This window comes from Euprymna scolopes, chromosome 30 (genome assembly GCF_053919585.1).
Source record: "Euprymna scolopes isolate OS-2025 chromosome 30, ASM5391958v1, whole genome shotgun sequence".
Taxonomy (NCBI): Eukaryota; Metazoa; Mollusca; class Cephalopoda; order Sepiida; family Sepiolidae; genus Euprymna; species Euprymna scolopes.
The window spans coordinates 92,463,938-92,489,933 of record NC_136511.1 but is presented as its reverse complement, the minus strand read 5'-3'; the positions used below and the strand labels follow the sequence as shown (position 1 = coordinate 92,489,933).

The 25,996-nt window shown below is 31.9% G+C and overlaps 1 protein-coding gene across 4 annotated transcripts in view; it reads left to right on the top strand.

The window, feature by feature from the left end:
- The window catches only part of LOC145254563 (alpha-catulin-like), a 709,135-nt gene that overhangs the window by 304,551 nt on the left and 378,588 nt on the right, over window positions 1-25,996 (top strand). For 3 of the 4 annotated variants that reach the window (XM_080113145.1, XM_080113146.1, XM_080113147.1), the window contains one exon: window positions 1,362-1,551. The exons of the other annotated variant lie outside the window; for it this stretch is intronic. In XM_080113145.1, coding sequence (XP_079969271.1) covers window positions 1,362-1,551 — 190 coding nt within the window. The remainder of the gene's footprint in view (window positions 1-1,361; window positions 1,552-25,996) is intronic. 4 annotated transcript variants of the gene reach the window in all.

The following is a 25,996-nucleotide window of genomic DNA, read 5'->3' as shown; positions in this document are numbered from 1 at the left end:
AAACAATTTTACTTATAGATATTATCCTCTCCACATCCTTCAATAAAATAGTATGATTCAGGCAGATATCTAAAAAAAAATTTGTATCACATTAAAATGTTTTGGGCAATGTTTAAGACAGGAACAAAAAGTAAACTCGTTTTTTTTAAAAAGTACTTACAAAAGATTTGAGCTTTTTTACTAATGAGTCACCATTTAACATGTTAAGTCACTCAAGAATAAGTGTTAATAAGCTGATTAGATTGTAAGAATGACGAAGAATGTTATGAGAGGATCGAGCATGATGAATAAAATGAACAAAAATGAATTACTTATTAGGAAAGTTTATGACACATGTTTGTTGCCATTGGAATTGAGCATGATGAATAAAATGAACAAAAATGAATTACTTATTAGGAAAGTTTATGACACATGTTTGTTGCCATTGGAATTGAGCATGATGAATAAAATGAACAAAAATGAATTACTTATTAGGAAAGTTTATGACACATGTTTGTTGCCATTGGAATTGAGCATGATCATATAGCCCACAGGGAAACATTCCTGCAATAAAGTTGTCCATAGATAGGAAAGATAAAAAAGTTATTTGCAGTTGTGGTAGGAAGATGAGTTTTTGTTATAAATATTTTTCAAGAAGAAACCAGAGATTGGAACTGGTGAACACCTTCCATGGAAATAACGATAAAGAAGAAAGACTAACCATGTCTCTTTCTTCTTGTGTAGAACAGAAGAGCTCACCTTCCCCCACTTGATTGCAAAGTTTATTTCTTTGTCAAAGTAAGAATCCTCGAATCTACACCTCTCCAAATGTGACAACAATCAATACTCCTTCTTGCAATGTATCTAACTCTTATATAAGTAGTAAATTTCATCAGAGGTTAAGTACTTTCTGTAGTTGTTGAATGATCCATTTATCGAGGTAGTTGGAAGTTAAATCTCACTACTGCCATTGATTATTAATATTGATTTTTCAACTTTAAATGAAAATTCTCTCCAAAAGAAAAGTTTTATTTTGGGGGTAGGAGTCTTAATAAGTCTCTGCTAGTATCCTTGTGCCAACAATTATGAATTTTGAGAAAAGTGAGAATATATACATGCCAAAATAATCGTGTGCATTATATTCCAAAAAGAATCATATCTGAAAGGATTATCTCTGTTAATGTAACTACCGATGTGTATGCACACATATGTAACATATTATAATATCTCAACTCCATGGAATTTTTAAAAATGCAAATAGTCATTCTTATTTCTTTTTTTCCATTAATTTTTTTCTATTATAATAATGCAAAGAACATTTAGTATTAAAGATAATGTGGGCCAAATTTGATGAAGCTATTTTTTATGTTTTTTTTTTCTAGATTACGACACTTGTGAACCATAAAGAAAAATCCAAAGTATCCGAAAAGACCTTACGGATATTAGTGCAAGTTGGACAAGTGGTTAACCGGGCTGTTGGAAATTTTGTGTCTGTTGGAGAATCTATAGCAGATGAAAATCCGGAGATTAAAACTGAAATGTGTGAGGCGTGTCAAGAAGCCAGGCTGGCAGGTGAGTTAGCAAATAGTATTCAATTACGAGTTAGCAAATAGTATTCAATTACAAGTAGTTTTATGGAACATGTCTTGTTATTTTGCATTTTTCTCTTTTTTTTCCTCTTTTTTTTCTCTCCCTCTTTTTTTTACTAGAAAAATATTTTTCCTCATGTGTACTTCATTTTCTTCCATTTCTGTTCAGTTGATCAGAGGGTGGCAATTGACCAATCAGAAAGCAAATTTGCTATGTGCATTATTTAATCCTCTTTCATATAACCAGAATTTTATCATGAAATTTGAATCACTTTTAATAGTTTGGAGTGTCTAAAATACTTTTGATCACTCTTTTTTTTTGTGTGTTAAAAAAGACTTCAACATGGCAAGTATTAAAAATTTTGAAAAAAAAATTATTCAGACACACACTAGTAAGTAATTTTTTTTACTGTTTTTATTCATTAAAAGTATAATTGTATGTTGTTTTCTCTTTCGTAGCTAGCAATTTAAAATGCCGGCAAAAGATCATTTAGATGGAAAACTGCTTTGTAGTCTCAGCAGCAACGATAGCACAGCTGTAAACAACGGACGTTTTTTTTTTTGTTGTTTTTTTGTTGATTTTTATTCCAGAATGATTTAAAAAAAAAATAATTGAAACATATGAATATAAAAAATTTTCTTACATGTTTAATTATCAGAATATAATTAGGCTAATTAGAGCTATTCAGTTTTCAAAATATTAAAGCAATCCCCACCAGTCCAATGTTATGAACTTTGCAATTTCTCGCATATTTCTAGTCAAATTAAAAAAAAAAATTATATGGTTGAAAAGACAAGAAAATAAGCTTTCTAAATGTATAACTTGCGTGCACTTTATCCATTGACTTAGTTTTTAACGGTGAATTAAACACTGTTTTGCTTTGAACAGCCAAAAATGTGAAATGATTTTGATTCATGGGTACATATCTTTTTTTCATTTTCATCATTTTTACAATTTTTTTCAGCAGATTATTATCGAATAGACACTAATCTACCACAAAAAAAAAAAACACTATTTAAATATTTGTAGGAGTGCTCAGTTTCTAGTGAATCTACAATAATCTGTTAATCTACAATAATAACAAAGAAATATTACAATATATTCATTTTTAAATAGTTCTAGATTTCAATTTCAGTTTTTTGTACATAAAATGCATTACAATTCAACTTTGAGTTCTCTAACTTCTTTTCTTTTAACGGATACATGGCATTTTTAAGAAATTTATATTTATGTGCACTTACTGTAGATTATTTGAAAACCATTAATTTCTGGAGATTTTCAGTGGCATATTCTGATTCCTTGCACAAAGAAATACACTTATATAGCAAATTTTATTACTTAATCTTGTGTTTAACAAAGATATAGCATTTTTACTGAAAAAGTAGTGTAAAAAATGTGACAAAACGCATATGGTCTTAAAGAGAGAAAAATATCCAAACGTGCAAGGCACAAACATAGTCATAACTTCCTTATTTTTTAATTGGATTAAAAAATTTTTAAAAGATTCTTTCTTAGCTTATCAAGCTCTTTCTATATATGCCGTTATTGAGATATTTTAAACCCTTTAAATTTCTTTCATGAGTTCCAGCTTGTTTCACTCATTGGTCTTGAGGTCACCATCAATTCACTGTTTTACTACCTCATTGTAACACAGCTGATTATTCCAGTTATTTATTTTTTTTTTCTAAGGACTGCAAGATTGTGAAACTCTCTTCCTGCTCAGTGTTTTCCTTTTTGGTCTTTTGAAGATTGGAGCTGTCTTGGTTTCTTCAAGATTCAGGCATTTCCAATCTTTGCAATAATCAGCTTTCGTCCTTGTTGTCTCAAGAGATTTCCATTAAAAAAAAAGAATCAAAATTGAACTTTTTAAACATAAATCATTTTTTCCTAATAATTTCAGAAGTCCAAGCCCAAGTCCAAAACTCATTTCAGAGTAATAGAAAAAATTGGTCTTGATATGGCATCTTTTTGTTTTTGTATTTAACATCATATTAAAAAAATATCTTAACAAAATGTTCAATTTTTTTTTGTAGGATTTTCATTATGCCAAAAAATGTTGGAGGGTGTGGAATATTTTGGGTATATAATTGTTTTGAATGTTTGGGCATATAGTTGTTTTGAATGTTTTGGCATATAATTATTTTGATGTTTTGGCATATAATTGTTTTGATGTTTGGGCATATAATTGTTTTGATGTTTGGGCATATAATTGTTTTGAATGTTTGGGCATATAATTGTTTTCATGAATGTTTAGGTATATAATTGTTTTGAATGTTTAGGTATGTAATTGTTTTGAATATTTGGGCATATAATTGTTTTCATGAATGTTTTGGCATATAATTGTTTTGAATGTTTGGGCATATAATTGTTTTGAATGTTTGGGTATATAATTGTTTTGAATGTCTGGGCATATAATTGTTTTGAATGTTTAGGCATATAATTGTTTTTATGAATGTTTGGGTATATAATTGTTTTGAATGTTTAGGCATATAATTGTTTTCATGGATGTTTGGGTATATAATTGTTTTGAATGTTTGGGCATATAATTGTTTTGAATGTTTGGGCATATAATTGTTTTTATGAATGTTTGGGTATATAATTGTTTTGAATGTTTGGGCATATAATTGTTTTCATGGATGTTTGGGTATATAATTGTTTTGAATGTTTGGGCATATAATTGTTTTGAATGTTTGGGCATATAATTGTTTTGATGTTTGGGCATATAAATGTTTTGAATGTTTGGGTATATAATTGTTTTCATGAACGTTTGGGCATATAATTGTTTTCATAAATGTTTGGGTATATAATTGTTTTGAATGTTTGGGTATATAATTGTTTTTATGAATGTTTGGGTATATAATTGTTTTGATGTTTGGGCATATAATTGTTTTGAATGTTTGGGTATATAATTGTTTTGAATGTTTGGGTATATAATGGTTCTGAATGTTTGGGCATATAATTGTTTTGAATGTTTGGGTATATAATTGTTTTGAATGTTTGGGCATATAATTGTTTTCATGGATGTTTGGGTATATAATTGTTTTGAATGTTTTGGTATATAATTGTTTTGATGTTTGGGCATATAAATGTTTAGAATGTTTGGGTATATAATTGTTTTTATGAATGTTTGGGTATATAATTGTTTTGATATTTGGGCATATAATTGTTTTGAATGTTTGGGCATATAATTGTTTTGAATGTTTGGGCATATAATCGTTTTGAATGTTTGGGCATATAATTGTTTTGAATGTTTGGGCATATAATTGTTTTCATGAATGTTTTAGCATATAATTGTTTTGAATGTTTGGGCATATAATTGTTTTTATGAATGTTTGGGTATATAATTGTTTTGATGTTTGGACATATAATTGTTTTGAATGTTTGGGCATATAATTGTTTTCATGAATGTTTGGGTATATAATTGTTTTGAATGTTTGGGTATATAATTGTTTTGAATGTTTGGGTATATAATTGTTTTGAATGTTTGGGCATCTGATTGTTTTGAATGTTAGGGCATATAATTGTTTTGAATGTTTGGGCATATAATTGTTTTCATGGATGTTTGGGTATATAATTGTTTTGAATGTTTGGGTATATAATTGTTTTCATGGATGTTTGGGTATATAATTGTTTTGAATGTTTGGGTATATAATTGTTTTGAATGTTTGGGCATATAATTGTTTACATGGATATTTGGGTATATAATTGTTTTGAATGTTTGGGTATATAATTGTTTTGAATGTTTGGGTATATAATTGTTTTGAATATTTGGGCATATAATTGTTTTGAATATTTGGGCATATAATTGTTTTCATGGATGTTTGGGTATATAATTGTTTTGAATGTTTGGGTATATAATTGTTTTGAATATTTGGGCATATAATTGTTTTGAATATTTGGGCATATAATTGTTTTCATGGACATTTGGGTATATAATTGTTTTGAATGTTTGGGTATATAATTGTTTTGAATATTTGGGCATATAATTGTTTTGAATGTTTTGGCATATAATTGTTTTCATGAATGTTTGGGTATATAATTGTTTTGAATGATTGGGCATATAATTGTTTTGAATGATTGGGCATACAATTGTTTTTAATGTTTGGGTATATAATTGTTTTGAATGTTTGGGTATATAATTGTTTTGAATGTTTGGGCATATAATTGTTTATATGAATGTTTGGGTATATAATTGTTTTGAATATTTGGGCATATAATTGTTTTGAATGTTTGGGCATATAATTGTTTTTATGAATTTTTTGGCATATAATTGTTTTGAATGTTTGGGCATATAATTGTTTTGAATGTTTGGGCATATAATTGTTTTTATGAATGTTTGGGTATATAATTGTTTTGATGTTTGGGCATATAATTGTTTTGAATGTTTAGGCATATAATTGTTTTGAATGTTTGAGTATATAATGGTTTTCATGGATGTTGGGGTATATAATTGTTTTAATGTTTGGGTATATAATTGTTTTGAATGTTTGGGTATATAATTGTTTTGAATGTTTGGGCATATAATTGTTTTGAATGTTTGGGCATATAATTGTTTTGAATGTTTGGGCATATAATTGTTTTCATGGATGTTTGGGTATATAATTGTTTTGAATGATTGGGTATATAATTGTTTTCATGAATGTTTGGGTATATAATTGTTTTGAATGTTTGGGAATATAATTGTTTTGAATGTTTTGGCATATAATTGTTTTCATGAATGTTTAGGTATATAATTGTATTGAATGTTTGGGCATATAATTGTTTTCATGGATGTTTGGGTATATAATTATTTTGAATGTTTGGGTATATAATTGTTTTGAATGTTTGGGTATATAATTGTTTTGATGTTTGGACATATAATTGTTTTGAATGTTTGGGCATATAATAATTTTCATGGATGTTTGGGTATATAATTTGTTTGAATGTTTGGGTATATAATTGTTTTGAATGTTTAAGCATATAATTGTTTTCATGAATGTTTCGGAATATAATTGTTTTGAATGTTTGGGTATATAATTGTTTTCATGGATGTTTGGGTATATAATTTTTTGAATGTTTGGGTATATAAGGTTTTTGAATGTTTGGGCATATAATTGTTTTCATGGATTTTGGGTATATAATTGTTTTGTATGTTTGGGTATATAATTGTTTTTAATATTTTTGGCATATAATTGTTTTGAATGTTTGGGCATATAATTGTTTTCATTAATGTTTGGGCATATAATTGTTTTCATGAATGTTTGGGTATATAATTGTTTTGAATGATTGGGCATATAATTGTTTTGAATGATTGGGCATACAATTGTTTTGAATGTTTGGGTATATAATTGTTTTGAATGTTTGGGCATATAATTGTTTTGAATGTTTGGGCATATAATTCTTTTCATGGATGTTTGGGTATATAATTGTTTTGAATGTTTGGGCATATAATTGGTTGCATGAATGTTTGGGTATATAATTATTTTGAATGTTTGGGTATATAATTGTTTTGATGTTTGGACATATAATTGTTTTGAATGTTTGGGCATATAATTGTTTTAATGGATGTTTGGGCATATAATTGTTTTGAATGTTTGGGTATATAATTGTTTTGAATGGTTGGGTATATAATTGTGTTGAATGTTTGGGAATATAATTGTTTTGAATGTTGGGGCATATAATTGTTTTCATGGATTTTTGGGTATATAATTGTTTTGAATGGTTGGGTATATAATTGTTTTGAATGTTTGGGCATATAATTGTTTTGAATGTTTTGGCATATAATTGTTTTCATGGATTTTTGGGTATATAATTGTTTTGAATGTTTGGGCATATAATTGTTTTTATGAATGTTTGGGTATATAATTGTTTTGATGTTTGGGCATATAATTGTTTTGAATGTTTGGGCATAAAATTGTTTTCATGGATGTTTGGGTATATAATTGTTTTGAATGTGTGGGTATGTAATTGTTTTGAATGTTTTGGGTATATAATTGTTTTGAATATTTGGGCATATAATTGTTTTCATGAATGTTTTGGCATATAATTGTTTTGAATGTTTGGGCATATAATTGTTTTGAATGTTTGGGTATATAATTGTTTTCATGAATGTTTGGGTATATAATTGTTTTGATGTTTGGGTATATAATTGTTTCGAATGTTTGGGCATATAATTGTTTTGAATGTTTGGGCATATAATTGTTTTCATGGATGTTTGGGTATATAATTGTTTTAAATGTTTGGGTATATAATTGTTTTGAATGTTTGGGTATATAATTGTTTTGAATGTTTGGGCATATACTTGTTTTGAATGTTTGGGCATATAATTGTTTTGAATGTTTGGGCATATAATTGTTTTCATGGATGTTTGTGGTATATAATTGTTTTGAATGTTTGGGTATATAATTGTTTTCATGAATGTTTGGGTATATAATTGTTTTGAATGTTTGTGCATATAATTGTTTTGAATGTTTGGGCATATAATTGTTTTCATGGATGTTTGGGTATATAATTGTTTTGAATGTTTGGGCATATAATTGTTTTCATGGATGTTTGGGTATATAATTGTTTTGAATGTTTGGGTATATAATTGTTTTGAATGTTTGGGTATATAATTGTTCTGAATGTTTGGGCATATAATTGTTTTGAATGTTTGGGCATATAATTGTTTTCATGGGTGTTTGGGTATATAATTGTTTTGAATGTTTGGGTATATAATTGTTATTAATGTTTGGTTATATAATTATTTTGAATGTTTGGGAATATAATTGTTTTGAATGTTTGGGCATATAATTGTTTTCATGGATGTTTGGGTATATAATTGTTTTGAATGTTTGGGCATATAATTGTTTTCAGGGATGTTTGGGTATATAATTGTTTTGAATGTTTGGGTATATAATTGTTTTGAATGTTTGGGCATATAATTGTTTTGAATGTTTGGGTATATAATTGTTTTCATGAATGTTTGGGCATATAATTGTTTTGAATGTTTGGGCATATAATTGTTTTTATGAATGTTTAGGTATATAATTGTTTTGAATGTTTGGTCATATAATTGTTTTAAAAGTTTGGGCATATAATTGTTTTGATGTTTCGGCATATAATTGTTTTGAATGTTTGGGCATATAATTGTTTTCATGAATGTTTGGGCATATAATTGTTTTCATGAATGTTTGGGCATATAATTGTTTTCATGAATGTTTGGGTATATAATTGTTTTGAATGTTTGGGTATATAATTGTTTTGAATGTTTGGGTATATAATTGTTTTGAATGTTTGGGCATATAATTGTTTTGAATGTTTGGGCATATAATTGTTTTGAATGTTTGGGCATATAATTGTTTTGAATGTGTGGGCATATAATTGTTTTGAATGTTTGGGCATATAATTGTTTTCATGGATGTTTGGGTATATAATTGTTTTGAATGTTTGTGTATATAATTGTTCTGAATGTTTGGGCATATAATTGTTTTGAATGTTTGGGTATATAATCGTTTTGAATGTTTGGGCATATAATTGTTTTCATGAATGTTTGGGTATATAATTGTTTTGAATGTTTGGGCATATAATTGTTTTTATGAATGTTTGGGTATATAATTGTATTGAATGTTTGGGTATATACATGTTTTGAATGTTTGGGTATAGAATTGTTCTGAATGTTTGGCCATATTATTGTTTTGAATGTTTGGGTATATAATTCTTTTGAATGTTTGGGCATATAATTGTTTTCATGGATGTTTGGGTATATAATTGTTTTGAATGTTTGGGCATATAATTGTTTTCATGGATGTTTGGGTATATAATTGTTTTGAATGTTTGGGTATATAATTGTTTTGATGTTTGGGCATATAATTGTTTTGAATGTTTGGGCATATTATTGTTTTTTGAATGTTTGGGTATATAATTGTTTTGATGTTTGGTCATATAATTGTTTTGACTGTTTGGGCATATAATTGTTTTCATGAATGTTTTGGCATATAATTGTTTTGAATATTTGTGCATATAATTGTTTTGAATGTTTGGGCATATAATTGTTGTTATGAATGTTTGGGTATATAATTTATTTGATGTTTGGGCATATAATTGTTTTGAATGTTTGGGTATATAATTGTTTTGAATGTTTGGGCATATAATTGTTTTCATGGATATTTGGGTATATAATTGTTTTTAATGTTTGGGTATATAATTGTTTTGAATGTTTGGGTATATAATTGTTTTGAATGTTTGGGCATATAATTGTATTGAATGTTTAGGCATATAATTGTTTTGAATGTTTGGACATATAATTGTTTTCATGGATGTTTGGGTATATAATTGTTTTGAATGTTTGGGTATATAATTGTTTTAATGAATGTTTGAGTATATAATTGTTTTGAATGTTTGGGCATATAATTGTTTTGAATGTTTGGGCATATAGTTGTGTTGAATGTTTGGGTATATAATTGTTTTCATGAATGTTTGGGTATATAATTGTTTTGAATGTTTGGGCATATAATTGTTTTCATGGATGTTTGGCTATATAATTATTTTGAATGTTTTGGGTATATAATTGTTTTGAATGTTTGGGTATATAATTGTTTTGATGTTTGCACATATATATTGTTTTGAATGTTTGGGCATATAATTGTTTTCATGGATGTTTGGGTATTTAATTGTTTTGAATGTTTGTGTATATAATTGTTTTGAATGTTTGGGTACATAATTGTTTTGAATGTTTGGGTATATAATTGTTTTGAATGTTTGGGAATATAATTGTTTTGAATATTTGGGCATATAATTGTTTTCATGAATGTTTGGGTATATAATTTTTTGAATGTTTGGGTATATAATTGTTTTGAATGTTTGGGTATATAATTGTTTTCATGGATGTTTGGGCATATAACTGTTTTGAATGTTTGGGTATATAATTATTTTGAATGTTTGGGCATATAATTGTTTTCATGGATGTTTGGGTATATAATTGTTTTGAATGTTTGGGTATATAATTGTTTTGAATGTTTTGGCATATAATTGTTTCCATGGATTTTTGGGTATATAATTGTTTTGAATGTTTGGGCATATAATTGTTTTTATGAATGTTTGGGTATATAATTGTTTTGTATGTTTGGGCATATAATTGTTTTGAATATTTGGGCATAAAATTGTTTTCATGGATTTTTGGGTATATAATTGTTTTGAATGTGTGGGTATGTAATTGTTTTGAATGTTTGGGGTATATAATTGTTTTGAATATTTGGGCATATAATTGTTTTCATGAATGTTTTGGCATATAATTGTTTTGAATGTTTGGGCATATAATTGTTTTGAATGTTTGGGTATATAATTGTTTTCATGAATGTTTGGGTATATAATTGTTTTGATGTTTGGGTATATAATTGTTTTGAATGTTTGGGTATATAATTGTTTTGAATGTTTTGGGCATATAATTGTTTTCATGAATGTTTGAGTATATACTTGTTTTGATGTTTGGGCATATAATTGTTTCGAATGTTTGGGCATATAATTGTTTTGAATGTTTGGGCATATAATTGTTTTCATGGATGTTTGGGTATATAATTGTTTTGAATGTTTGGGTATATAATTGTTTTGAATGTTTGGGTATATAATTGTTTTGAATGTTTGGGCATATAATTGTTTTGAATGTTTGGGCATATAATTGTTTTGAATGTTTGGGAATATAATTATTTTCATGGATGTTTGTACATATAATTGTTTTGAATGTTTGGGCATATAATTGTTTTCATGGATGTTTGGGTATATAATTGTTTTGAATGTTTGGGCATATAATTGTTTTCATGGATGTTTGGGTATATAATTGTTTTGAATGTTTGGGTATATAATTGTTTTGAATGTTTGGGTATATAATTGTTTTGAATGTTTGGGCATATAATTGTTTTGAATGTTTGGGCATATAATTGTTTTCATGGTTGTTTGGGCGTATAATTGTTTTGAATGTTTGGGTATATAATTGTTATTAATGTTTGGTTATATAATTATTTTGAATGTTTGGGAATATAATTGTTTTGAATGTTTGGGCATATAATTGTTTTCATGGATGTTTGGGTATATAATTGTTTTGAATGTTTGGGCATATAATTGTTTTCAGGGATGTTTGGGTATATAATTGTTTTGAATGTTTGGGTATATAATTGTTTTCATGAATGTTTTGGCATATAATTGTTTTGAATGTTTGGGTATATAATTGTTTTCATGAATGTTTGGGCATATAATTGTTTTGAATGTTTGGGCATATAATTGTTTTGAATGTTTGGGCATATAATTGTTTTTATGAATGTTTGGGTATATAATTGTTTTGAATGTTTGGGCATATAATTGTTTTAAAAGTTTGGGCATATAATTTTTTTGATGTTTCGGCATATAATTGTTTTGAATGTTTGGGCATATAATTGTTTTCATGAATGTTTGGGCATATAATTGTTTTCATGAATGTTTGGGTATATAATTGTTTTGAATGTTTGGGTATATAATTGTTTTGAATGTTTGGGTATATAATTGTTTTGAATGTTTGGGCATATAATTGTTTTGAATGTTTGGGCATATAATTGTTTTGAATGTTTGGGCATATAATTGTTTTGAATGTGTGGGCATATAATTGTTTTGAATGTTTGGGCATATAATTGTTTTCATGGATGTTTGGGTATATAATTGTTTTGAATGTTTGTGTATATAATTGTTCTGAATGTTTGGGCATATAATTGTTTTGAATGTTTGGGTATATAATTGTTTTGAATGTTTGGGCATATAATTCTTTTCATGAATGTTTGGGTATATAATTGTTTTGAATGTTTGGGCATATAATTGTTTTTATGAATGTTTGGGTATATAATTGTTTTGAATGTTTGGGTATATAAATGTTTTGAATGTTTGGGTATAGAATTGTTCTGAATGTTTGGCCATATGATTGTTTTGAATGTTTGGGTATATAATTCTTTTGAATGTTTGGGCATATAATTGTTTTCATGGATGTTTGGGTATATAATTGTTTTGAATGTTTGGGCATATAATTGTTTTCATGGATGTTTGGGTATATAATTGTTTTGAATGTTTGGGTATATAATTGTTTTGATGTTTGGGCATATAATTGTTTTGAATGTTTGGGCATATAATTGTTTTTTGAATGTTTGGGTATATAATTGTTTTGATGTTTGGTCATATAATTTTTTTTAATGTTTGGGCATATAATTGTTTTGACTGTTTGGGCATATAATTGTTTTCATGAATGTTTTGGCATATAATTGTTTTGAATATTTGTGCATATAATTGTTTTGAATGTTTGGGCATATAATTGTTGTTATGAATGTTTGGGTATATAATTGATTTGATGTTTGGGCATATAATTGTTTTGAATGTTTGGGCATATAATTGTTTTGAATGTTTGGGCATATAATTGTTTTCATGGATGTTTGTGTATATAATAGTTTTTAATGTTTGGGTATATAATTGTTTTAAATGTTTGGGTATATAATTGTTTTGAATGTTTGGGCATATAATTGTTTTGAATGTTTAGGCATATAATTGTTTTGAATGTTTGGACATATAATTGTTTTCATGGATGTTTGGGTATATAATTGTTTTCAATGTTTGGGTTTATAATTGTTTTAATGAATGTTTGAGTATATAATTGTTTTGAATGTTTGGGCATATAATTGTTTTTAATGTTTGGGCATATAGTTGTTTTGAATGTTTGGGTATATAATTGTTTTCATGAATGTTTGGGTATATAATTGTTTTGAATGTTTGGGCATATAATTGTTTTCATGGATGTTTGGCTATATAATTATTTTGAATGTTTTGGGTATATAATTGTTTTGAATGTTTGGGTATATAATTGTTTTGATGTTTGCACATATATATTGTTTTGAATGTTTGGGCATATAATTGTTTTCAAGGATGTTTGGGTATATAATTGTTTTGAATGTTTGTGTATATAATTGTTTTGAATGTTTGGGTATATAATTGTTTGGAATGTTTGGGTATATAATTGTTTTGAATGTTTGGGAATATAATTGTTTTGAATATTTGGGCATATAATTGTTTTCATGAATGTTTGGGTATATACTTTTTTAAATGTTTGGGTATATAATTGTTTTGAATGTTTGGGTATATAATTATTTTGAATGTTTGGGCATATAATTGTTTTCATGGATGTTTGGGTATATAATTGTTTTGAATGTTTGGGTATATAATTGTTTTGAATGTTTGGGTATATAATTGTTTTGAATATTTGGGCATATAATTGTTTTGAATGTTTTGGCATATAATTGTTTTCATGAATGTTTGGGTATATAATTGTTTTGAATGATTGGGCATATAATTGTTTTGAATGATTGGGCATATCATTGTTTTGAATGTTTGGGTATATAATTGTTTTGAATGTTTGGGCATATAATTGTTTTGAATGTTTGGGCATATAATTGTGTTCATGGATGTTTGGGTATATAATATTTTCGAATGTTTGGGCATATAATATTTTCATGGATGTTTGGGTATATAATTATTTTGAATGTTTGGGTATATAATGGTTTTGATGTTTGGACATATAATTGTTTTGAATGTTTGGGCATATAATTGTTTTCATGGATGTTTGGGTATATAATTGTTTTGAATGTTTGTGCATATAATTGTTTTGAATGTTTGGGCATATAATTGTTTTCATGGATATTTGGGTATATAATTGTTTTGAATGTTTGGGCATATAATTGTTTTCATGGATGTTTGGGTATATAATTGTTTTGAATGTTTGGGTATATAATTGTTTTGAATGTTTGGGTATATAATTGTTCTGAATGTTTGGGCATATAATTGTTTTGAATGTTTGGGCATATAATTGTTTTCATGGGTGTTTGGGTATATAATTGTTTTGAATGTTTGGGTATATAATTGTTATTAATGTTTGGTTATATAATTATTTTGAATGTTTGGGAATATAATTGTTTTGAATGTTTGGGCATATAATTGTTTTCAGGGATGTTTGGGTATATAATTGTTTTGAATGTTTGGGTATATAATTGTTTTGAATGTTTGGGCATATAATTGTTTTGAATGTTTGGGTATATAATTGTTTTCATGAATGTTTGGGCATATAATTGTTTTGAATGTTTGGGCATATAATTGTTTTTATGAATGTTTAGGTATATAATTGTTTTGAATGTTTGGTCATATAATTGTTTTAAAAGTTTGGGCATATAATTGTTTTGATGTTTCGGCATATAATTGTTTTGAATGTTTGGGCATATAATTGTTTTCATGAATGTTTGGGCATATAATTGTTTTCATGAATGTTTGGGTATATAATTGTTTTGAATGTTTGGGTATATAATTGTTTTGAATGTTTGGGTATATAATTGTTTTGAATGTTTGGGCATATAATTGTTTTGAATGTTTGGGCATATAATTGTTTTGAATGTTTGGGCATATAATTGTTTTGAATGTGTGGGCATATAATTGTTTTGAATGTTTGGGCATATAATTGTTTTCATGGATGTTTGGGTATATAATTGTTTTGAATGTTTGTGTATATAATTGTTCTGAATGTTTGGGCATATAATTGTTTTGAATGTTTGGGTATATAATCGTTTTGAATGTTTGGGCATATAATTGTTTTCATGAATGTTTGGGTATATAATTGTTTTGAATGTTTGGGCATATAATTGTTTTTATGAATGTTTGGGTATATAATTGTTTTGAATGTTTGGGTATATACATGTTTTGAATGTTTGGGTATAGAATTGTTCTGAATGTTTGGCCATATTATTGTTTTGAATGTTTGGGTATATAATTCTTTTGAATGTTTGGGCATATAATTGTTTTCATGGATGTTTGGGTATATAATTGTTTTGAATGTTTGGGCATATAATTGTTTTGAATGTTTTGGCATATAATTGTTTTCATGGATGTTTGGGTATATAATTGTTTTGGACGTGTGGGTATTTAATTGTTTTGAATGTTTGGGTATATAATTGTTTTGAATGTTTGGGCATATAATATTTTTGAATGTTTGGGCATATAATTGTTTTGAATGTTTGGGCATATAATTGTTTTCATGGATGTTTGGATATATAATTGTTTTGAATGTTTGGGTATATAATTGTTTTGAATGTTTGGGTATATAATTGTTTTGAATATTTGGGCATATAATTGTTTTCATGGATGTTTGCGTATATAATTGTTTTGAATGTTTGGATATATAATTGTTTTGAATGTTTAGGCATATGATTGTTTTGAATGTTTGGGCATATAATTGTTGTCATGGATGTTTGCGTATATAATTGTTTTGAAGGTTTGGGCATATAATTGTTTTCATGGATGTTTGGGTATATAATTGTTTTGAATGTTTGGATATATAATTGTTTTGAATATTTGGGCATATAATTGTTTTGAATGTTTTGGCATATAATTGTTTTCATGAATGTTTGGGTATATAATTGTTTTGAATGATTGGGCATATAATTGTTTTGAATGATTGGGCATATAATTGGTTTGAATGTTTGGGTATATAATTATTTTGAATGTTTGGGCATATAATTGTTTTGAATGTTTGGGCATATAATTGTTTTCCTGGATGTTTGGGTATATAATTGTTTTGAATGTTCGGGCATATAATTGTTTTCATGGATGTTTGGGTATATAATTATTTTGAATGTTTGGGTATATAATTGTTTTGATGTTTGGACATATAATTGTTTAGAATGTTTGGACATATAATTGTTTTGAATGTTTGGACATATAATTGTTTTGAATGTTTGGGCATATAATTGTTTTGAATGTTTGGGTATATAATTGTTTTGAATGTTTGGGTATATAATTGTTTTGAATGTTTGGGTATATAATTGTTTTGAATGTTTGGTCATATAATTGTTTTGAATGTTTGGGCATATAATTGTTTTCATGGATGTTTGGGTATATAATTGTTTTGAATGTTTGGGTATATAATTGTTTTGAATGTTTGGGCATATAATTGTTTTGAATTTTTGGGCATAAAATTGTTTACATGGATGTTTGAGTATATAATTGTTTTGAATGTTTGGGCATATAATTGTTTTTATGAATTTTTGGGAATATAATTGTTTTGATGTTTGGGCATATAATTGTTTTGAATGTTTGGGCATATAATTGTTTTCATGGATGTTTGGGTATATAATTGTTGTGAATGTTTGGGTATGTAATTGTTTTGAATGTTTGGGCATATAATTGTTTTGAATATTTGGGCATATAATTGTTTTCATGAATGTTTTGGCATATAATTGTTTTGAATGTTTGGGCATATAATTGTTTTGAATGTTTTGGTATATAATTGTTTTCATGAATGTTTGGGTATATAATTGTTTTGATGTTTGGGCATATAATTGTTTCGAATGTTTGGGAATATAATTGTTTTGAATGTTTGGGCATATAATTGTTTTCATGAATATTTAGGTATATAATTGTTTTGATGTTTGGGCATATAATTGTTTTGAATGTTTGGGCATATAATTGTTTTGAATGTTTGGGCATATAATTGTTTTCATGGATGTTTGGGTATATAATTGTTTTGAATGTTTGGGCATATAATTGTTTTGAATGTTTGGGTATATAATTGTTTTGAATGTTTGGGCATATAATTGTTTTGAATGTTTGGGCATATAATTGTTTTGTATGTTTGGGCATATAATTGTTTTGAATGTTTGGGCATATAATTGTTTTCATGAATATTTAGGTATATAATTGTTTTGATGTTTGGGCATATAATTGTTTTGAATGTTTGGGCATATAATTGTTTTGAATGTTTGGGCATATAATTGTTTTCATGGATGTTTCGGTATATAATTGTTTTGAATGTTTGGGTATATAATTGTTTTCATGAATGTTTGGGTATATAATTGTTTTGAATGTTTGGGCATATAATTGTTTTGAATGTTTGGGCATATAATTGTTTTCATGGATGTTTGGGTATATAATTGTTTTGAATGTTTGGGCATATAATTGTTTTCATAGATGTTTGGGCATATAATTATTTGGAATGTTTGGGTATATAATTGTTTTGAATGTTTGGGTATATAATTGTTTTGAATGTTTGGGTATATAATTGTTTTGAATGTTTGGGAATATAATTGTTTTGAATGTTTGGGCATATAATTGTTTTCATGGATGTTTGGGTATATAATTGTTTTGAATGTTTGGGTATATAATTGTTTTGAATGTTCGGCCATATAATTGTTTTGAATGTGTGGGCATATAATTGTTTTCATGGATGTTTGGGTATATAATTGTTTGGAATGTTTGGGCATATAATTGTTTTCCTGGATGTTTGGGTATATAATTGTTTTGAATGTTTGGGTATATAATTGTTTTGAATGTTTGGGTATATAATTGTTTTGAATGTTTGGGCATATAATTGTTTTGAATGTTTTGGCATATAATTGTTTTCATGGATGTTTGGGTATATAATTGTTTTGAATGTTTGGGTATATAATTGTTTTGAATGTTTGGGCATATAATTGTTTTCATGGATGTTTGGGTATATAATTGTTTTTAATGTTTGGGCATATAATTGTTTTCATGGATGTTTGGGTATATAATTGTTTTGAATGTTTGGGTATATAATTGTTTTGAATAATTTGGCATATAATTGTTTTGAATGTTTGGGCATATAATTGTTTTCATGAATGTTTGGGTATATAATTGTTTTGAATGATTGGGCATATAATTGTTTTGAATGATTGGGCATATAATTGTTTTGAATGTTTGGGCATAAAATTGTTTTGAATGTTGGGGCATATAATTGTTGTGAATGTTTGGGCATATAATTGTTTTCATGGGTGGTTGGGGTATATAATTGTTTTGAATGTTTGGGCATATAATTGTTTTGAATGTTTGGGAATATAATTGTTTTGAATGTTTGGGCATATAATTTTTTTCATAGATGTTTGGGTATATAATTGTTTTGAATGTTTGGGTATATAATTGTTTTGACTGTTTGGGCATATAATTGTTTTGAATGTTTGGGCATATAATTGTATTCATGGATGTTTGGGTATATAATTGTTTTGAATGTTTGGGTATATAATTGTTTTGAATGTTTGGGTATATAATTGTTTGGAATGTTTGGGCATATAATTGTTGTGAATGTTTGGGCATATAATTTGTTTCATGGATGTTTGGGTATATAATTGTTTTGAATGTTTGGGCATATAATTGTTTTGAATGTTTGGGCATATAATTGTTTTCATGGATGTTTGGGTATATAATTGTTTTGAATGTTTTGGACATAATTGTTTTCATGGATGTTTGGGTATATAATTGTTTTGAATGATTGGGCATATAATTGTTTTGAATGTTTGGGCATATAATTGTTTTGAATGTTTAGGCATATTGTTTTCATGAATGTTTGGGTATATAATTGTTTTGAGGTTTGGGTATATAATTGTTTTCATGAATGTTTGGGTATATAATTGTTTTGATGTTTGGGCATATAATTGTTTTCATGAATGTTTGGGTGTATAATTGTTTTGATGTTTGGGCATATAATGGTTTTGAATGTTTGGGCATATAATTGTTTTCATGAATGTTTGGGTATATAATGTAATCAGAGTTTTTTTTTCTGTCTGTTTCGATTTACTCAAAACTGCACACATCTTGTCTTCTCATGTATCGTTCTCTTCTTCCTCTTCTACTTCTTGCTCTTTTTTCTTCTTTTTTCTTCTCAGTCGTCAGAAGCGTCGTCTTTGTCTTGACTACGTTTTTCCTTCTCCCTTCTTGCTCACAGTTACCCATTTTTATGCTAAGCTGAACTCTAGTGTGTGCGAGAGAACACGAGATTTTGCGTGATTACTTGGCAATATTAACCGGCCGCCGCCATCTTGCCATTTTTCTTTGGACATGCCCGCTTTGCAGAGTGCACACCTTGAGCGTTTGTCAGGTAAGCCCGTCTGTTCGCAATTTATTACACACTCCTCCCTGATCTCATTATCACAGAAAGAGCAGGGAGGCGGTGGCCTTTTTCTTTGAGTACTTCTTCGGAGAGGGGGATTCGGGGCTTCATCATCGTCTGCGCTGTCTTCCGTGACACGAAGGTCGGCGAACCTAAAGCTGAGCATCGCAGTATCACTGTCCGGGTCTTCATCATCAGCAGGAGGGTCAGTACTTTGAAGGCTACCACTCTCAGTGTCGCTGTGCGTTGAAGCCGTCATGAACCAGAATGATGGGTCGCTGGTCACGGATTCAAGTTCACTATCTTCGTCAAGCGGCAGCTGCGTTTGGAATACTGATCTTAAGTCTTTAATATGACGAGGTACTCCATCAACTTGCACCGCCTGCGGGCTGATCACTTCAGTGACATGACCGGTTTCGTAGCGAGTCGTGCACTGGCCTCGGGGTTTTTTAACCCAGACGACATCTCCCTTTTTTATGTTCTTTTGTGGTGGCTCCGGTTCGGGTAGTGAGCTCCAAACCTCTTACCCTGACACGGTATGTATGTAGCGTGTTGGCTGGCGCGGTGGAGGGTGAAACATCGTCCTTAGGGGTGACGTTGTACCAATAGACTGCTTCAGGTACCGTACACCCTTTCCGCGCTGCGATTGTCTTAACAGTTCTGTGATTGCGCTCAATAATCCCGTTTCCGCTGGGAACATGGGCACACCGAAAACGCAGATGGACACCCCAGCCATCTGCAAACTGTTTAAACGGCTCACTAACAAAAGCAGGGCCATTGTCGGTGAGTATCTCAGAAGGAGGGCCACGCTCGAGGAACACACCTTCCAACTCATGGATAATGGCAGCCGCGTCCTGCCGGCGAATGGGCCACCACAATGAAAACCTAGATGGTCCACAGTCGATAAGCGTCAAAAAATGCCTCCCGTTGTAGTGCATTATGTCCATCGCAATCCTATCCCAATTACGCTTCACACTGAGTATTCCCTTCTTCCACCGGACAGGTGCTGGGTCGATCGATCGGCAGGTGTTGCAGCTTCCCACAACAGATTTCACAGCCCTCCGAGACACAGAGGGGTCAACCAATCTGGCGAAGTAAAGCGTTCGGTTTACACCGGGGTGCCCGCTTTGGCAATGGACATCATTAATATGCTCCGGGCTGAGTCTCTGTCCCACTGCAGCACAATTTACAGGTGCTGACTCGTTCACTTCTTTTGGCAGGTCTAGCCAACGGCGTGGCACTCTGGTCAGACGATCCACCTGATTCAAACAGGACTGCACCAGTGTCACATCTATGACCAAGTCGTATTCCTTAGTGGTTTCGGTTAGGGTAGCAAGCCGCCTCCGGATCAACATTTCGGCCGACGCCTTCGTTCTCAGATGTGCTTTTCCGTTCAAGGCATTGGTAATCCACCAATGCACACACGTGGAATCCGTGATGATGTGAAGGATTCTAGCCTGCCACTGAAGCGCTAGATTGACTCCTTTCAGTGTAGCATCGAGTTCAGCTAGGTTTATATGCTTGGCGTCATTCTCCGGCCGAAGCCAGCAGGCATCTTCTATTATCCTTCCGTCGACCACCAGAGCAACGCCAAGGGCAAGTGAGCTGGCGTCTACCCAAACTGTAAATTCACTCCCATCGACGCACCAGCTCCCCCGTACAGGGTCATCATTGGTCACTCTGGCCACAACTTCCACCAGCATGCTTCGCAGGGCAGGATCATGCACCTCATCGTCCCATCCAGTTGACATAGAAGTTGCCCGTCGCTTTATGGCCGCTACAGCCACTCGGAGCCACCCACACACAGGGAAGTGACCCACCAATTTTCCGCAAATGGAAAACGTGCTCCGACGTGTGATGGTAGATGGGATTTCCGGGATTTCACCACTCCTTCCCCATTGAAAGCCATCTGCACTTCCGCTCACCTGCAGTCCGAGCACTTTCGCCCCGTCCTTTAGCCGCTCCGGCTCCTTGCACGACAATCCGAAGTGCTCGAAGTGTTCTTTGACCGCCTGGGCAGACAGGAGGCTCTCATTGACAAAAATGTCGTCTATATACGACGATGTCGCATGTTGCACCGCTTCATCTTGACGCCGGATCGCCTGCATGATTGCTGTCATGATGTTAGGGGCTACATTCAGGCCGAATCCTAGCCTGGTCAAGCAATAGCGAGTTCCTTTGATCACCGCCGTCTGGAACGGCCACAGCGATTTCTCAACACGTATTTGCAAGTACGCTCTTCGCAAGTCCAGTATGGCTGATTCCGCACCCTGCCGCCGCCACTCCCGTAGTTTATGAGCACAGACATCAGCCCCCGCGGTGTGTGGGTCAACGTATTCATTAAGTTCCCGGTAATCAAGAACAGGTCGAACTTTCTGCTTGTTCTCTTGTCTGACAGCCATCAGGGGAATTAGCCCCCGCGGGGGCCCGAGCTCATCCTCTGGGTATGGAACTAACCAGCCATTATCCAGCCACACTTGAAGTTCTGCCTCGTACTGCCCCCTAAGCCACGCAGGAGGGGGATACTCTGTAAGTCGATTCCGCAATGACACTGGTGGCTGGTCGGCTGCCCATTTCCAGGACGCTGTCCAAGTGTTTTTGCCCTTATCGTATTCTGCATAGAAGTCGGGCTCATCGAGAGTGATTGCTGCACACATTTGTTTGTTTGGTCGAGAGAAGCTCACATCACCGGCGCCGTTCACAGTAATTCCGCCTAGCTGTGTGATAGCGTCCATTCCAAGGAGAAGGTCATATCCGAGCAGCTCCCCATCGACCACTAACACCGTCACAGCAACCGGAGAGCCATTGCCAATGCTGATATGAACAATGCTGACCCCACAACACACCAATGAGCCTTGGCCGACAGTAAGTACAGGGATCCTTCGTTTCTTCCATGTGGCGCAATATTCCTTTCGAAGAAGGGTTTGGGTACAGCCGGTGTCAACCAGCGCTGAACGTTCACATCCATCAACTTGAACTGTTACTGCAGGCAGCGCTTTGTTCAATGCCGCGTTGGGGAGGGTGCTAGCGCTGTGGCGTCCTCCCCTTGCCCGTTTCCCGGACAATTCCGCGCTATGTGGCCTGGCTTATTGCATTGGTGACACCGTATTACTTGTCGTGCTCCATAATTAGGGGTGCGCCTTGTACCGCTTTTGCAGTCTCTGGAAAAGTGGTTGGGGCCACCACAGGTATAGCATCGTAGACCCTTCGTTGGCGAGTCCAGAGTGTCAACAGCTGCAGAGACTAGGTCTCGATCGTCTTTCAAGATGTTTCGTGCTCTCGCCAATAACTCCTCCAATCCAATCTCAGTGAGTCTTGACGATGCTCGCAGCAGTCGACTTGCCTCATCCGGAAGTCCCGACAAAAAGGCGCATGCCAATATGCGATCACTTGCACCGCCGAAGGGAGTGGCAAGCTTTTTCAAGTCGGCCATGTAGACATCCACTGTCTCCCCCGGCCCAAGTCGGCGTTCGGAAAACTGCCTCCAGGCGACAAAAGGGTCTGTACCAAATGCCCCGTATAGCGCTTGTGTAATCTGCTCCATGGTCGGATCCTCCCCTAGCTGCTGGTACACGGCATAAGCCCCTTTAGTGAGTCTCAATGGGATAACCACAGCTGGGTCTTTAATCTTGCACAACCGGCAAACGCGCTCAGCCTTTTCACGCCATTCGACCACTGAGGGACCAGTGGGGGAGCCATCGAATTCCGGAATTAATCTGATGTCAAATTTCTCCATACCAAAGCCGAGATAGCTTGTAATCAGAGTTTTTTTTTTCTGTCTGTTTCGATTTACTTACAACCGCACACACCTCGTCTTCTCATGTATCGTTCTCTTCTTCCTCTTCTACTTCTTGCTCTTTTTCTTCTTTTTTCTTCTCAGTCGTCAGAAGCGTCGTCTTTGTCTTGACTACGTTTTTCCTTCTCCCTTCTTGCTCACAGTGACCCGTTTTTATGCTAAGCTGAACTCTCGTGTGTGCGAGAGAACACGAGATTTTGCGTGATTACTTGGCAATATTAACCGGCCGCCGTCATCTTGCCATTTTTCTTTGGACGTGCCCGCTTTGCAGAGTGCACACCTCGAGCGTTTGTCAGGTAAGCCCGTCTGTTCGCAATTTATTACACATATAATTCTTTTGAATGTTTGGGCATATAATTGTTTTCATTGATGTTTGGGTATATAATTGTTTTGAATGTTTGGGTATATAATTGTTTTCATGAATGTTTGGAAGATTTCATTCATACCAAGCAATAGACAAATCAGAAAGAAAATTTGCTGTAATAACTCTTGGCATAGTCAAAATTGCCGGTTACAATTTTTTAAATTTATTTATTATTACTGAATGGAACTAAGTTCTGTTCTTCATGGCTTTGGATTATTATTAAACATATTATTACTATTAATAAACATTTTGCCTGTGACTATTCATCCTACCTATCTGCAACCAATACTTGCAATTCCCCTTTCTCTTTTTCATTATAAAGAGTTTTTACTTTTTATGATTTAACAACTATGATCATTTTTTGTCTCAAACAAACATGGTTTTACACTTACTTAATCCCTTTTTCTGTTTCTCACCATGAAACATGTGAAATAATTCATAACTCAGTTATTTAATTATACGTAAATTGAGATGATTGGTTTTTTTTTGTTTTTTTTTTAAATCAAAATTGGAAATGGAGGTTGTTTCTCTCTATTATTATTAAAACGCTTCTCTCAATTTTATTTTTTTAAACGCTTCTCTCAATTTAAAAAAAAAAAACAACAGCAACAAAAACATCGAGATACATGACTGCTTTGTTTTACGTTTTGCATCGGTGGATTTTTTTTCATGTTTATTATCGTGTGTATTCATTGAATTGTAACATCATCACTATCGTCATGACCATTGAGGAATTATTCCGTTCTTTTGTTTTTTTTTTAAACGCTTCTCTCAATTTTAAAAATAATAGATAAAAATAAAAATAGATAAAAATAAAAGAAATAACAAAAAAAAACAAACATGTTGCATGTGTGGGATTTGTTTTATCTGGGGTGGAGAGAGCTCCAGAAAGCCATTGTGAAGGAGAAGCAAATATCTGATTTAAAAAAAACAAAGCGGAAGACCAGTACCCGCATTAAGATGGTCTGTAGTTTGATTTGTTGCTGGCTATCTTGCTCTTGCTTGTTGCTGGATATCAACATTTTGAACCGAGAGAGAGACTAGCTGTCGTACAAAGCTAAATCTCTGGAATAACATCTTTGTACAGATACTTCCTCAGACATTTGTTAAAAAAAAAAAAAAAAAAAGAAAAGAAAGAAAAGTCCTATTGGCGATGGCTGTCCATATAAACAGGAACAGAAGATATTATGCTAAACGACACCCACTCAAGCTCTGTTGCTGGAATGTGAGAACACTTATTGACAATGGTAAAAGATTAGAACGGAAGACGGCAATTTTCATTAAGGAATTACAAAGAAACAATATAGACATTGCTGCACTCTCTGAGACACGTTTCGCAGGTGGGGATCAACTGGTTGAGCGCGAGTCGGGCTACACGATCTTCTGGTCTGGTAGAGCTGAAAAGGAGAGGCGTGAGGCTGGTGTTGGTTTTGCAATTAAGAACTCCTTAATTGACAAGATTGAACAGCCAGTAGGCATAAATGACCGTGCAATGACATTGAGAATACCCCTTGCTGCTGGTCGTTATATGAATGTTCTTTCTGTCTATGCGCCGACTCTTACTTCACCTGAAGACGATATTACTTCCTTTTATCATATGCTTAGATCTGTTATCACCGGTTTGCCAAGCGCTGAGAGTTTGGTGGTTCTTGATGACTTCAATGCACAGGTTGGATCAGACAATGAGACTTGGTCTCCATTGGGTCCATATGGCATTGGTAGAGTCAATTCAAATGGTATGCTGCTTCTCCATCTCTGCAGTGAACTAAATCTTGTTATCACCAACACTTTTTCCCACCAGAAAAACAAGGAGACCTAGTTCCATCACCAATCTAAACATGGCCATTTGCTTGATTACATACTGTGTAGACGTGGTGATCTTGGAAATTTTTGAAAAGTTAGAGTAATGCGTGGTGCTGACTGTGGTACTGATCATTTAATAGTTAGAGCTAAACTGAGAATTACAGTTCGCAAAAAAAGCCGTTTCAATGGTGTCAAAGTGCCTAAACGTATTGATGTTTCCAAATTGAAGGATCCAGTCATACGAAGTTCCTTGAAATCTGCTTTCAACCAGGTGGATTTCTCAGATTGTGACTGGGAGACAGTAAGAGATACAATATACCAAAAAGGTGTTGAAGTTCTTGGATTGAAGGTTCCCAGAGAGAGATTGGTTTGCTGATAATTTCAATCAAATTAAGCCTCAAATTGATAGAAAGCGGAAAGCTTATTTGAAACTTCTCAACTCTTCACCTCTGAACGAGCCAGCGCTCGCTGCCCACTTTTCTTCTGTTCGAAGTGAGGTTCAGTGTTGTGTGCGCCAAATAAAAAACAAATGGTGGTCTAACCTCTCCAGGGAGAT